A 15734-nucleotide genomic window follows, 5' to 3' on the forward strand; every position below is an offset into this window, starting at 1 on the left:
TTCCCATGATTCCTTGTCTTACCATTATGGGACTACAAGATGGTAAGAATGGATGAATCGATCTATCCAGTCCAAATGATAGATTGTCCCATTAACATTATGCAACTGATCTTTTGAATATGTAGCTAGGGGTTCTATACAGATTATAAAATTCAGTCCTTAGAAACATTAGATATCTATCTTTACCTCAGCTCAATAGTGTGACTGCAATGTATTCCTCTGGCTTCCATATTCAGATACACAACGCCAATGAAATGCAGTAGGGTTTCAAAGTGATCTCCTTAACAAGGTTTTTATTTTTGCCTTAAATTCATGTTGTTTGGAAGGTTGTGAGGTTAGGGCAAGCAGGTCTTGCAATAATAATTTATCCCCCCCCCCACACACACACGTTAAAATGGAAAAGGTTTATGTTCTCACACCAGAGCCCTGGGGACTTCATCTAAAAGAAAAATGAATGACTTACATAAAGGGCGCTGACATTCAATTATATTCCTAGATGAGACTGAATATGAGTACAGTGGAAGCGAGGAGGAAGAGGAAGAAAATGACTCTGGGGAACCCAGGTAATGAACAATTGTTCTCTTCTGACTGTGTGCCCATATGTAGTGATCTTGAGTAGCACTGCTTAAGACGAGTAGAATTTAAGAGTGTAATGGAATGGTGGGTGGGTGGGCTTGTGGGGGAAGAGAAAGAGAAAACATGTTGTCTTCCAAAACTGGGGAGGAGGGGGCAGTTCTCTCTAAACTGGATTGTTACTTGTGAGTGATTCCTTCCAATAAAAATAATAATAATATTAATAATAATATAAAATTTATTTGTTACCCGCCTCTCCCTCTGGATCGAGGCGGGGTACAACACAAATGCAAACACCACAAAATACATATAACTGATTAAAACATTTAAAACTAATACATCATTAAAAGCAGAATATTATTAAAAAGGCATCTTAAAATTCATCTGGGTAGGCATCATCATCATCATCATCTTGCATCCCTCAGTCCTGGCTCTGGTCTGATGTACCACAATCATTTGGCCATGCTAAGAAATTTGATTATTTTGCCTGTGGTGGTTTGGCCACATGAGTAGTAGTGCCAGCGTGCATACTGATGGCAAGTGAAAGGGCAGCTCTCACAACATGGTTTGTTTAGAAGTCTGCAGACTTCAGACCTGGAGTGAGTCTAACTGTGCAACTCAGACTCAGGGCTAGGTCAAGACATTTTCATACATAGGCATAAACCAGGCCAGACTATACCTCTTATCTAGTCCAGTATTCTCTACTCTGACTGGCAGCATCTCGGGCATATCTTTTTGACTGCAGTTGCTAGGAATTGCTCATGGAACCTTCTGCATGCAAAGCACATGCTCCAACACTGAGCTGTGGTTCTTTCTTCCCATGCCTTAGGTGGCTCCAACTGGTGATCTGATAGCTACAAAAGTTCCATGCATATAGACATTCCATGCCAGGGAGAAGACTAGGCTAAATCCTTTCCTCTCCTACATGCAAGCAGAATTTTCATGTGGATGCATTCAAACATGCCAACCTCCACCTGCAGCCTAAGGTGATACAGCCCAGAAAAGGCTGGATCACTTGATTCACTGCGTTTATAAACAGGATTTAATACAGTAATGAAGGATGACAATCATGAATTACCAGCAGCCCTTTGCAATTGAGAAGGTTTTTTCTGAGCAGCCCCACCCATCTCAAAAAATCCATGGGCTTTTGCACGAGCCTTGACAATCAGATCTGTCCTTGTTATAACCTTATACTAGAGGCAAATAAATGAGTATTAGCAAATGCCAATCTCTGTTGTCTCTGTAAAGTATATTACCCAACTGCAATACTACAGCAATTATGTGTTTAAAATGTTATGTTACGAAAACATTTCCCAAATTAATAGACTATGTTTTCGAGATTTATGTTATTTTCTAAATTCCATACTGCAAAGAGGAGAACGTTGTTATTACTCCACTCCCCATTATTACTAATGGCAGACTTAAATTTGGCCCTCCATGGTATGATGGTGCCCTTAGTTCTCTTTTTGATTTGTGTTTCAATCACACATTTTTCTTGGAGAATAAAATGGCAGAAATGGAACATCTGCATGATGTTTCACGTGGTATTGGTTTAGTACCAAACAAGAGATGTGAGAAATGCATGTGATGGTCCCTTTTAGAACAGGAGGGCAAGATGGTCATGTAGACTGGGGTGATCCTATAATGTGGTGTTGCTTACCAGGAGTATGTGGAATGTTCAAGAACATCTGTATGTTAGATGCACCTCACATCTGTTCTGGAATGATGGGATTTTGTCTTTCCCTTTGAAGCTCCATCCTAAATCTGCCTGGAGAGTCAACATTAAGACGGGATTTTTTGAGACTTCAGCTCGCAAATAAGGAACGCTCAGAGGCCCTCCGTCGGCAGCAACTGGAGCAGCAGCAACGTGAGAATGAGGAACACAAGCGGCAGCTGTTGGCAGAGCGGCAAAAGAGGATCGAGGAACAGAAAGAACAGCGACGGAGGCTAGAAGAGGTAATGGATTGGCGCTACACACTGGACTTAAATATTTTCTTAACTGATGGATAAATGGGTTTTTTTGCTAGGGACCTTTGTTGTACAGCCATACTGCATTAACAATCCAGGATCTGTACTAAGAATGAGTTTTTTAAAACAAATATATTCATATATGGCTGCTTATTTGAACAGCATTGAATCTGCCTACTAAAATCCACCTTTTAGTTAATTTGGGATGGTTTGGCAACGATTGGAATTGCAAAGAAAAGGTCAGGTAGACACATAGTCCAGGCTGCAGTGTGTCATGAGCAGATGGCAAGAGCAACGAAGGAATATCACAAAAAAGTGCCTTTAGGATTAGATATAATTTAATAATGCAATCTTAGACCAAAATGGATTAACACTAGTTGTACGGGCAGTTAATTATTCTTAAAGAGACCCTATCTTTGATTGAAGTAAAAATTATTTCTTTATTAGTTAGAACTAGAACTGGTATTTACAGGTGTGAGAACTGTATACTTACACACAGAACTAATGTCCCCTCTACTAAATTCTAGAATACTGAAAAAGATCTAAAAACCATCACAGAGGTCAATAGTAGTTTCAATAATCCAATAACTCGGCAAGCCCAGCCTTCCGACCTTTATTGTCCAAAGACCCTGCAAAACAAGTAAGCTCTACATTTATTTTTTTCCAAAAGCAGGGAAAGATAAAACAAAACGGAAGTCACTTTGGAGGTCATTATAATCTTTAGGCTGCAGCTGTGAAAGCCCCGTAACTTGTTTTAAATGTTCTAATATTTCATTAAGACAGAATACAAAGCAGAGGCATGTGGAGAAATGCTATTTATAACACTGTTTATTTGTGTTTTCTAACGTTAAATCATTTGTGTGCCCTCTGTGAGGCTCTAATGTATCTGAGTAGGCCTGAGGTCGGCTTTGTTACTGTGTGGCAGGCCTGTGTATGAGTAGTGCTTACCAGTGACAGATTCTGAAAAGGAGAGAGACATTTTTTAAAAAAAAGTATTTACAGACAGGGCCTGGATCAGATGAAGTATTTTTGATTGGTCTGGGAAACATCATTCTTTGATTGGCTGGAAATTCTAGCTAGGTGGAAAAGAGCAGTTGGAGTTGTGAGGAGTCTGTTGGTGTGTGTGGTGTGAGAGGAGGACCAGGGAAAAGCTGGGGAAAAGGTGAATAGCTGATGCTTGAATATCAGTATTCCTTTATGTACAAAATATCCCTTTAATAAACAACCTGTTAGGAAAAGTTGCAAAGGAAGAAACTTCTCCAGATGGATTCCGATTCAAAGGCTTTATTCCAGTTACTACATGTGTAGGAGGGAGATACAGCCCTCAGTTGCCCGGAGGCTGGGCTCTCTTACCTACGGCAACACTAGACAAACTTTTACACCGTTTCGAACACAATTCATGACCCTCCCTCCCTCCTTTGTGCTCTCCTTTTGTTAGATTACATTCTATGAAAGCTGCCAGCCAAACTATATAACATAAACATTCTATTTCCTAAGGTCACAGAAATAACTTGACGCCAATATCTTTTTGTCCTGAGATAACAGCAATCAAGGACAGTTGTAAATACCAAACAGTAATCACAAAGCTGTAAATTGCCCTTTGGATAGTGTCTGGGGTTTAGGTAACGGAGAGGGCAGTTCCCTCCTGCTTATGTGATATGTGGCAGGGGTCACTGTGTTGAATGCCTATGTGATCGCCATCTACTCGATAAATCACACGCCTAAATGTCTTATACCAAGCTACTAGGAGGTTTTAAGGCATTCCAAGAAAATTGGTGGCAGCAGAAAAGGATCAAATGTGTGGAACTCTTTGAGTTGTAGTGGCAGGAGTTCCTTTGGACCAGAAATAACAACATATCTAAAAATTTAAAAAATCTAAACATGTTTATTAAAGGAAAGAAAAGTGGGACAAGGTAGCATTTCCCCCCATAAAGCCGCACTAGTAAGGCTTTTTGCATTACTAGGCTGTTGTAAGGCTTGAGATAATGTATGTGTAGTGCTTTGAATACTTGAAATACAATCTAGGCAGATTTCAGGGGCTGCTGGGCAATTTCCCTTCAGTACCCCCCTCCTGGTGGTAGAAGTGGGGGCCTCTTTCTGGCAGCATCAGGTTTACTAGATGGCAAGCAGTGGCAGGGGTTGGCCCAATGTTTGTGCGGGAAGTGTGCAGCAGCAGTGCCAGGCCTATGCAACTACGCTCACCGATGTGGCAGCCATTTAAATTTTTCTTGCAATGCAACGCTTGCAAATACATGGGGAAATTAAAATGGCTGCTGGACCAATGAGTCCAGTCACATGTACTCCGTACTCATTCTACCAATGCTACCAGCCAGGATGGCAGCACTGCAGCTCTGGCAGGAACACTGGGTCCATGTAGCTGGACTTCCCACCATTCAATGCCACCATTCAATTTGCCTTCAGGTCATGGGCATTGTGACTGAAATAGCTATCACAGCTATAGATCCAGCCATTCCGACCCAGTGTTCCTGACAGCACTGGGGAAATTCCTGTTAAGCCGCCTTGGGATGGCTTCTGTCCTGAAAGGTGGCCAAGAAATATTTTAAATAAATAATAAATAAAATAAAAAATTAAAGGATAGTCCAGCACTAGCACTGGTGGATCTGTGAGCCCAACATTTGCCCAACCATGCCATATGCTGCGGCTGGCCCTGGCTATGCACATTCTATTTATTGTTGTTTTATTTACTCTGGGCCATGTCTAAGTCCATCCCATGTATTATCCCACTACAATACTCAATTCTCCATAATGTTCACAAACCAACTTCACCCAGTATGTTGAATGTCCATCCCACTTGCTCGGAACTCAGACCTCTTTAACTGAATCAAATGAGCCCTTTGTTTTCTCACTGAAGTACATGCTGACAAAGAGTGGCCCATTTGTTGTTACCTTTGTGATGCTCTCATAGCCACTCATATTGAAGTCATCCCATCCCATTTTAAAAAGACAATTAGCTGTCTGTGCTAGGGAGTAACTGGACAAAGGCTTCAAACAAATGGATCTTCCTGTTACATGGAACCAGTCATTTCCCCCTTTATATTCAGTCAAAGTCGCCTCTTTGCTCCCCAGGGTTTCTAGGCAATGCACAATGAAGCCTGAGGCTAGTAATTTAAACATGAAAGAATGTTAAGCAGTTGATTTTGTGCCACTCCAGGAAAAGTGAATAACCCTTTCCCAAGGCTGTTGTTTGCAGCCCGCTCCAGGACTAAAAAGAGAAGGCAAAACTATATCAGACTGCAGCATTGTTCAGTCTGATAAATATATGAAGATTGTTTCAGATATTACTTTGTATTGTTATAACCCAAAGCACAATGCAACAGGCTCCACGTGCTCTGTGTGTCTTCTCTCTTCCCTTCACAATAGTAGTTCCTGAGTGCACAATCACATGCTCCTTTTTAAACACAAAGGAGCTTGAATATGTTTTGTTTTTAGTATTTTAATACCCTGCTTTATATCGAAGGTGCTCTCAAGCCAGCCTACAACCAGTTAATAACACAATTCATGCAATTAAAAAAAAATCACCCATGCAATGTAATAGTTAAAGCCTCTTTGCAAAAACACACACAAAACAATATACTTATTCGGAAAGGCCCACCTAAAGAGGAGTCTGTGACAAACAGGAGTCTGCACTTCCATCCCTGTGAGGTAGGACAAGCAAAAAGACAGTCTTTATTGTCTATTTAAGAGGTATCCACTGCCACCGCTCAGGTGATTAATAATAACCTTTATCCTGCACATTATCTCCTGGTGGAGATAGTGCAGCCAGTCTTACTGCACAGTCTGCCTGCATCTGACTGTGTGTGAAAATTGCTGGGACAGTGAAAGCCTTGTGTGCTGTTGCCACTGAACTCCATGAGTAGGAGTAAAAATGAGAAGGGGAGCAGAAACCGAGCAAATTAGAGGATGAAGGAAAAAAGGAGATCAGTGAGATGGGGTTGCTGAGAGGTCTACGGAATGAGGAAAGAGGTAATAGAGAGAAATTGAATACAAAGCTCATTCTAGGATGCAGTGAGAAAACAGCTAAGAGGGAGTGCAGAAAGAGTGTTATGGAATGCAGAAAGGATGGGATGCAGAGAGGCCTGGATATGGAGAAACAGAAAAAATGGGGGTAACTTAGAGATGGGCAATAGAAAGGAGAATATATGTTATGGGATGGCATGATAAAAGGTGAAGTAACAGGGACAGGATGCTATGGGGGTGCAGAGAAAAAGAAGAGGTTAAGAGAGAAAGGGTTAAGAAGAAAGCACATAGTTAAAATGGAAAGAAAAATGCCTTTCCATGGCAAAATAAAAATATAAAACTGGCCCTCAGGGTGATGGGAGCTGTGCAGCCGTGATCTATTGTAAGGAATCTTGCTCTGCCATTGCAATTAAATGTGACTGCCTGCAAAAAAGAGAGTAGGAGATGCTGAACAACAGGAAGATGAAAGCAGACATGGGATTAGCTACAATCTTGTAATGACACAATGCTTTACTCGTGTAGTCAAATGCTCTTTTTACACTGAAGCAAATCATAATCTTCTTCTGCCTTTCTTCCCCAAAGAGGTTTTCGTTTGTGAGCATCCTGGCTTTTGGCTTACCATTTCTCGGTCCTCATAAGGGTCTTAAGGAACTAAGGAGACTCTGCAGCTTGCTGAATTATGCCTAGAGATGCCACATATTGTTTTTCCTCAAATCCTCTTCTCCCTCACCCCCATTCCTTATGATAGGGGTGGGCATCTGGCAGTCCGTGAACTGCATTTGGCCCTAGTTTTGGGGTTTTGTACTCCTGTTGTCCTTTCCCCAACCCCAGGCTGGATGCAGCTGGCCTGATCATTGTCATTCTTTGCCTATATAGATGCCAAACAAGTAGTTGCATGCATGGCACTGAGAAACTAATGGTTTTATTTATTTTATTTATTACATATTTATACTGCCAAACAGCCTAGGCTCTCTGGGCAGTGTACAGCTGCTCCAGAAGATGATTGGAAAAGTCACCCCAAGATGCTTCTTTCTCAACCAGTGTGCCCTTTTCAAATTTTGATTGACAAACTGTACCGAAGTAATCCAGGTCAGTAGAGAGATAGAGAGGCTTTGTGAGTGTAAACTGTGCTTTATTTGGGCCCTTTTGGGTTAAGAAAAAAGGCAGGCTATGTGGGGAGGGGGCATATATTCAAGGTTCATGAAATTATTCATGGTGAGAAAAAGTGGACAGAGAGAGAAGTGTCCCCTACCCCCGGATCATCCAGTGGAAGCTGATAGGCAGGAGGTTCAGGACAGACAAAAGGAAATACTTCTTCACACAGCACACAGACAGTTTATAGAATTTATTGCCACAGGATGTGGTAATGACAACTAGCTTAGATGGCTTTAAATGGGGATTAGACATTCATGATAGATATGGCTATCAATGGCTACTAGTCAAGATGGCCATATGCTACCTCTGTGTTCAGAAGCAGTATGCCTCTGAATTATCATTTCCTAGAAAACAAAAGTGAGAGAGTGTTTTTCACTCATGTCTTGCTTGTGGGTTTCCCAGAACCATCTGGTTGGCTGCTGTGTGAAACAGGATACTTTAGATAGATCTTTGGCTTTTTTTATGTTCTTATCAGTATATTCAAAGCAGGCCATTTATATATGAACTCTGCCAGTTACAGATGAACTAGCTTAGCATCAGACTCCATGCTGGTGAGCACCTCTGTGCAGAAATTCCAGTTCCACCTTTTTTTTTAGCTATTCCCGTCACTGAGGAAGCTGGCATCCAAAGTGTCATTATTGAAAGGAAGTTTAAGGCCTATTGAAAAATAGCAAGTAGGGAGATAACATTCTTCCTGGATGATACCATTTCAGATTACACACTGAGGATCACAATTAATTTGAATCCTCCATTAAAAAAAAGAAAAAGAAAGAAAAGGTCCTTTCATGAAGAAAACTAGATGGCAGAAAGAAGAGTTTTGGCCTAGCATGCATTCTGATCATCCGAGGAAATGTTCTCTTATAGAGGAACATGCAGCCGTGTGATCTCTCCTTTCCCACAATCAGAAATGTTACGGTCCTGGAAACATTTTATCATCTCATCTGTTTTTATAAGCTAGGTATTGTTTATTGATTGTCTCTTAAGTCCCAATGTAATTTGTGTATCAACACCCCATTCTGTTACTGTTGAAAATTGTCAGAGAAACTTTACAAGAGATCTGTTCCCAAAGCTGCCTTGTAACAGGTTAAATAGTTATCTAGCCCATTATTGAACCTTAACCTTTCAGATCAGTTTATATTGCAGGAAATGCATAGGCGTTGCTCATCCCTGACACAGGATCTAGATTCCTTTCCTTAGGGAAGCCCTTCTGTTTGGCCTATTTGGTAGTTTCCATGTATTCAAACCACAACAAATTATTCCTGCAGAATTCTTCTTGCTGGCCAAGAATTATGGGCACTTATCAGCTACTGCCTTTGACATTATTTGATGGCTAGTGACATGTGTGCCATATTGTCACTCTATAGCTCCAGTATTATGCCAGGACTGGAACTTTTAATTAGTGATACAAAGGATAAGGGGTCCATCGTTCAGGCCTTTTTCATCATCCATGAAAAAGTGGCCTGGGTCCTCATGTAAAAGGTTAAGTTGTCTGAACTGCACATCATGTCTCTTGCTCAGACATATTACCCAGTTCACATGTATCTGTTGTAAGGAAGGAAAAAACCATCTGACTCAAAGTTGCTGGCTTAGCATCCGATAATATATCTTGTCCTTTCAGCTGGTGCTTTTAGCATCAACAAATGCCTCCTTCAGGAAACTGGTGGTTTTCTAAAGATGCTGAATCAGAGCATGACAGTGAAAGTGTCTAGCCTCTGGGGTTTCATAGCCAGATAACTAATTTGACAGTTTGACTGCAGTTGTCTGAAGTTCTGTAAGTAATAAATAAATTTCATAAGGGCTGATCTTCAGGAGTTTGGTGGTGGAAGACTGTCTGCAGATTTTACAGTTGCACCCTTTGGGATTGGAATCAAGCATGTGCAGAAAGAATTGTAGAGAACAGAAAGATCAGAGCTTGCAAGAGGAACAGTTATTTCCTAATGGATGCTTGAAAGTCTTCTGAATTAGAAATTGAACTGTGCACTTAGAATTAGAAATTGAACTGTGCACAGAGGTTTCCCCCTCTCTTACAGAAGAGGCAAGACTCTTTTCAGTTAAAATATTAAAATGTTAATTGAAAAGTGGGTCCCTTCTTTAGCATATAGTGAAAACATCAAAGAAACCTTCAGCTTTTAAGGCAGGGGTGGGAAATATGTGGCCCTCCAGATGTTGGACTGCAACTCCCATCAGCCCTAGACATAACCCATATTTTTTTCTTTTCCCTTTTAGTAAAGCTGATGTTCCCATGTAGTCAAATAGATTTGCCTATATGACAATGCTACTGAAGGCAAGGCACTAGTCTCCCTCTGAATTAGCTTCATGTGCTCCTGCTCCTTTAACAGTTGTATAGAAAAAGGAATTTCAGCAGGTGTCATTTGTGCACATGCAGCACCTGGTGAAAATCCCTCTTCATCACAACAATTAAAGCTGCAGGAGTCCTGTCCTCTTTTGCAGAATGACCATATACAAAAGAGGGAAGTGCTCCTGCCGCTTTAACTGTTGTGATGAAAAGGGAATGTCACCAGGTGCTGCATGCACACAAATGACACCTGCTGAAATTGCCTTTTCAATACAACTGTTAAAGATACAGGAACCCTGTCTTCTTTTCCATATGGTCACCTTAGATTTGCCCTCACTGACTTTCACATAGACAAATTTGACTAGCTGCTCCTCACTCTTAGTAGGAAGATTTATTTTCAAACAAAAAATTATAGTAAAGTTGAAGCATATAGTAAAGCTGTGAACAGCAGTAAAGTGGTGCAAAAAGAAAAAAAAGGCAAGCTTTTGGACATAGTTGGGGGGACGTCTCCTTTTCTCAAAAGTCCCCATTCTATGTAGAAAGTGCTTGTTCCCAAATATTTAACTTAGCCCTAAAAATACTTAGAAAATTACATTAAGCTCATGGAAAAAATAGATTTATGGAAAATGACATTTCTTTTGCTCCAACCACTCATTGTAAATTCTTGATAGCTATATGTAGGGGAATTACTATTAATTCCTTGTAGTTTTTTAAGTGACCAGCTATAGACTTTTTTTTTTAATTCAGATTGTATTTTCCTTTGCTCAGTGCTTACTTCCATTTCCCAGTTTTATACCCTTGTGTTGCTATAAACATTTCTTCCTCTTCATTGGTATGATTTACTGCACTAGTTAGCGTCTCAATGGAGAATAGCATAGCATTAACATACAGGCAATCCATACCCTATTAGTTCTATAATAAATGGTGCATTAAAACAGCAAACATTGTTGGAGAAAGACAGGAGATGATTTGGTGCAGGTAGGGGAGGAGTTAATAGTGGAAACAGAGTTCCATTGCTCCCTTGGATTCTCTGCAGTGAATGTTCAAAGTCATTGCCAATTAAATTATTTCCATTTGAACTTATTGTGCCTGAAAACAAGCCACATTATCAGCTTTGGGGTCTGTTGTCTTTATTCCATGGGTGACATTTAGGAAAAGGAAAACCAGATATGCTTCCTTGCACAAGTGACTTCAATACCATTTGGAAAACATATAGGAAAGAACTTTGGTTCATCTAACTCTGTATCATCTACACACTGACTAGCAGCAACTCTCCAGTTTGTCTTTTCCAGCCTTTCCTGAAAATACCAGGGATTGAACCAGGCAACCTTCTGAACTGAAAGTAGTTGCTCTTCCACTGAGCTGCAGCCCTTCCCTAGCCTATCAAGAATACTGATTAGTATAGAGATTGAGGTATCAATTAATTAATTGATTAATCAGCCACCTTGATCAATTTGAGAATCATAGAGTTGGATGGAACTTCAAAGGTCAACCCCTTGCTGATGCATTGAATTGATGAATTCATCAATACAATTTAAAGATATTTGCATATTACCAAAACTTCAATAGGTGGTTGTTGTTTTTAGATAGCTTATAATGTTATTTAAAAAATCAGCCACTCATAATTACGGTAGGACAAATCAGGTTTTCTTTTTCATTTCATATTACAGCAACACATAAAAATTGCCCCAATAAAAAACAGACTCTGAGACTGTAATTCTCAGGTTCTGAAACTGAAATTGCCCCCCCCCCATTTAATTAATAAATAAAACAAAACAAACAAACGAATAAAAAAGCAAGTGTAACTGCATATTTCACTCACAGGAACCATATTGATGGAGTTGCACTACTTGTCTCCCCTCCATTTCCTCTGGAATGATTCCTTTGGATTGCGTCGTGCAGGAGATTAACATGGAAGTGGATCACCAGGAAAGGGAAGAGTCCAAAAGAAGGTCTAAAATTCTGAGCTAATATGGCAACTTGAGAGCTATTTAAATTGTGTCAGCCTACAATCCATGATCCTGCTATTAGGGGAAAAACTCAATTGTGTAAATGTATCTTAAATCCACTGTCTGTGCTTGACACATCCCCTAGTTTCAGCATATGTAGGTGTCACAGAATATAAAATTGGCAATAAATCTTTTCTTCGAAAAGTAGTAATTGTAATACTATCATACAGAAAATGAAAAATAACATAAAATCACCATCAAACCGTGATCACAGCAACCCCTATTCAAGCTTACATCTTCAACATATATCATGTTTGATGTCTTAGATATAGTGCTGTGGGTACACAGATTCTTGTTGTTAGTGGCCAACTTCTGGAACTTTTTGCGTTGTGATATATCTTTGTCTCCCTCTGTCTACCCTTTGATGACAAATCAGGATGCACTGTTGGTTTGGATGGATTGGTTTGGTCCACTTATATTGTTTTGTTTGATTTCTCTGCTCTTTCATCTGAATTGTTCTAGAATTTTGCAGATTGGTGTTTTATTAGCAATGGTAATTACATTATTTTAATCAGTGTTTTGTTATTTATTGCTAGAAGCCATTTCTTTATTTTATTTATATCCCACCTTTCCACTACAAGTGGTGCTCAAGGTGGCTTGAAGGCCCTGAACAGATAGAAAGGTGTGTTAAACAGATTTTAATAAATAAACAAGACTGCAGTAGCACTCGACTCGTCCTCTCAAAAGCTCTCTGGAATAAGCAGTTTTGTAACTGTTTCCTGAAGACAACAAAGAGAGGTTGGCTGAGCAGAAAGTTTGACTGCAAGGGTGCTACAGCAGAAAAGGCCCTGCTTCTTACACCATCACTCCTCTCCAGGCATGATCTTCCCACAAGTCAGTGGAGATTGTATTAATCTCAGTGAGATAGTACTGGCATGGCCGGTCTGAGGACAACATATGTCAAGAGCTGTTAGGTGAATTTCTCCCCACCTTGGCTTCAGCACTTCTCTGGTTAACTAGTCTGTCTAGTAGTTCAAACTAGTTAATTTTCCAGTTCCCAAAGGAGTGTAGCTTACAAGTGAACCGTTGTTCATCAGAATTCTTTTCACAATGTGTCCTAGAGGCTTATGGCTTCAAATGGTTCCCTCATCAATATTTAAGGCCTGAATGTGGTAGAAAGAAGCTCCCTTTGTGGCTTGGAACAAGAAAATAAAAGGGTTTGGGGAATAGGGGTGGGGATTGGGGGTAGAAAGATTGTCCTGAAGCATCACCTGTGAAGTTGGGTAAAATATGCTTCGGAATGAATTGGTGGCCTTGCTGCCAATGAATAATAGTTGTGTGTTCTGTGAACATCACCCAGAACCAAAGGAAATCAGCAAAGTATTTTCAGAGAGAAGCATGGGAGAAAAGGGAGATAGGTCATTAAAAGGGAATGTTAAGGAAGTTTGGTAAGAAGGATGTATTTTGTTTTGCGTCTCTTTGTATCCATGTCACTATTTGTGACTATAGTCCTCAGGGACTGGGGTGAAAAGAAACTCTTCCTAGGCATCTCCCAAACATCAATAATCCCACCTGGAGCTTTTGGAAGTGACTGCCATTGGTAAAGGTGGATGAGAAGTGTGTGATGATGGCTATCTTCTCCCATAGAAATGAACATGAACATGTAATACAACTGAAGCCACAAATGACAATGCCTAGAAATACAAGATGTTTTTGTATATGAAACAGGCCATCTGTCTATCCTGTATTTTCCTTTTGTTAAGTTACATATGGTGGTCATACACACAATGACCTAATTCACATGTAACAACAACCCTAAGTCTGGGTTGTCATTGAATTATGGGTTGTTGTTACATACGAGCTGTTCTCTATAAGTTAACTGTGGGTTGTTAACCATGAATGACTCAGAGTTCACATCCCAACAACAAACCATGTGTTCTCTTCCTGAATTGTTTATGCTTAACAACTCAGAGTTAAACCATAATGCATGGTTTGCATGTAACGACAATCTACAATTCAACAACAGTCAGCAATTCAATGACAGCCCACAATTCTCTACTCATACTGTCGGTTGTTGTTATATGTGAACCTTTGAGTTTAGTCCATGAATTGCAAATTGTTACCCCCAGTTGTGGTAAGAGTTATGTTTCATGTTTGTGCTGTTTTCTGTTTTCACATTCTGACTGCAATCCAATTTAGGTATCTGTCACAATGTTTGAGATACTTTTCTTGTCAGTTGCAAAAGCCAAGCAGCCAGTAAAACCACAGAGCTGATTCGCCCATAAGTCATAGAAGAAAATTAGCATTATTTTGGTTAACAGTCAGTCTAATGTGACCTGACGCATGACTGCCGTACTAGTCGAAAGGAAAATGTTTGGTTCTGATCTTTCACGCTAGACGAGCATATCAAAATGGATTTTAGCATTTTGAAAAGGCCAAAGAGTTTATTTATATTTTATGCTGCAGATGTGCTATTAAGCAGTATAGGATCAACATAGAACCCACTGGAAATGCAAGCCAGCAGAATAGTTTGCAGCTGCAGTTTGCTGAATAGTTAAGGCCAGAGAGAGATACTTTATGGTGATTTCTAAATATTCCGGGTTCCTAAAGCTTTTAAGATCAGCCTATGATCTGAACAGGTCATGAGCCAGAAACGTGATAGCTGGCTTTGCTATATTTTCCTATTGATACAGGTGTACTAGCAAAATGCCAATGGCTATGGCATGCAGTGGGTAGATGGGGCACCTGTATTCTCCATAGTTCCCACTGGCAGTGCAGGGCATCTGTTGGAGCTCTGCACTCAGATACCCATTTTACTTGCACACCATGTAGGATCTCTGTCCATGAACTACCTGGTGCCACAGTCTCCTAAATAGCAACATCTTTCCTCATGGGAGAGATTGTGAGAGAAAGTACAGACAGGCAGTGGGGTAGAAGCTAAACATACTCACTGATGCTGGTGAGTCAACCTCTGAGAGCACTAGTAGTTGTGATGTAGGATATCTGTCATTAGGATTTCCCATGGTTTTTTTTAAAAAATAATTGCAGCCGTGGGGTGGGGGTGGGGAGGTTAGATCAAGTTAGTGGTGGGTGAGAAGGAAGCAGTGAACCCTTCCTGACCTTGCCGCCTCCTTCTCCTTCTTCTTCTTCTTCATCATCATCATCATCATCATCATCATTATTATTATTATTTTATTTCTATACCACTCAATTGTCAAGGCTCTCTGGGCAATTCGCAACAATGCAAAAAATAAATAATTGCAACCACAATATAATAATCACCACACCACATAATACAACATTATAATAAAACACAGGCTAAAAATTCTTAACATACAAAATTTTAAATTTTGATAGAAATGCATGCCCCCTTTCTTCCAAAAGTATGCTTCTTAAGGAGTCAACACTTGTACCCCTTCACTAGCTAAACACAGTGCTGACACTGCAGTGCTGGAATGATTGCAGTTATGAAGGATGGTATCCAAAGGGAATTTCCATGGGGAGCAATTTCTTTTTGGAGGGAATTAAGAGCAGCAAGGAAGACAATAAAGGAGGGAATGTAGCAACATGGAAAGAGTAGGAAAATGCTGCAATTAAGAGATGTTGGTACAGGATTAATAATTCTCATTTAATAGCATACACCTTAATAGCTGATTATGTGCACACTTATACCATTACTAACTGGTATTTCAGCTTGAAATTCCGTGACAAAGATACCCTATAAATCCTGACATGTGTGTCTGTTTCAGTGTTTCCACAGTACTGCCCTCTGGTGGCCAGTGTATCACAATACCTGCATAACTATTTGTTATTTT

General features: G+C 40.1%; 1 protein-coding gene across 4 annotated transcripts in view; it reads left to right on the forward strand.

Moving 5' to 3' along the window:
- The window catches only part of TNIK (TRAF2 and NCK interacting kinase), a 343273-nt gene that overhangs the window by 242418 nt on the left and 85121 nt on the right, over window positions 1-15734 (forward strand). For all 4 annotated transcript variants that reach the window (XM_063131980.1, XM_063131983.1, XM_063131982.1 and 1 more), the window contains exons 11-12: window positions 497-563; window positions 2325-2529. In XM_063131980.1, the coding sequence (XP_062988050.1) occupies window positions 497-563; window positions 2325-2529 (272 nt within the window). The remainder of the gene's footprint in view (window positions 1-496; window positions 564-2324; window positions 2530-15734) is intronic.

The sequence above is a fragment of the Elgaria multicarinata genome, chromosome 8 (assembly GCF_023053635.1).
Source record: "Elgaria multicarinata webbii isolate HBS135686 ecotype San Diego chromosome 8, rElgMul1.1.pri, whole genome shotgun sequence".
Taxonomy (NCBI): domain Eukaryota; kingdom Metazoa; phylum Chordata; class Lepidosauria; order Squamata; family Anguidae; genus Elgaria; species Elgaria multicarinata.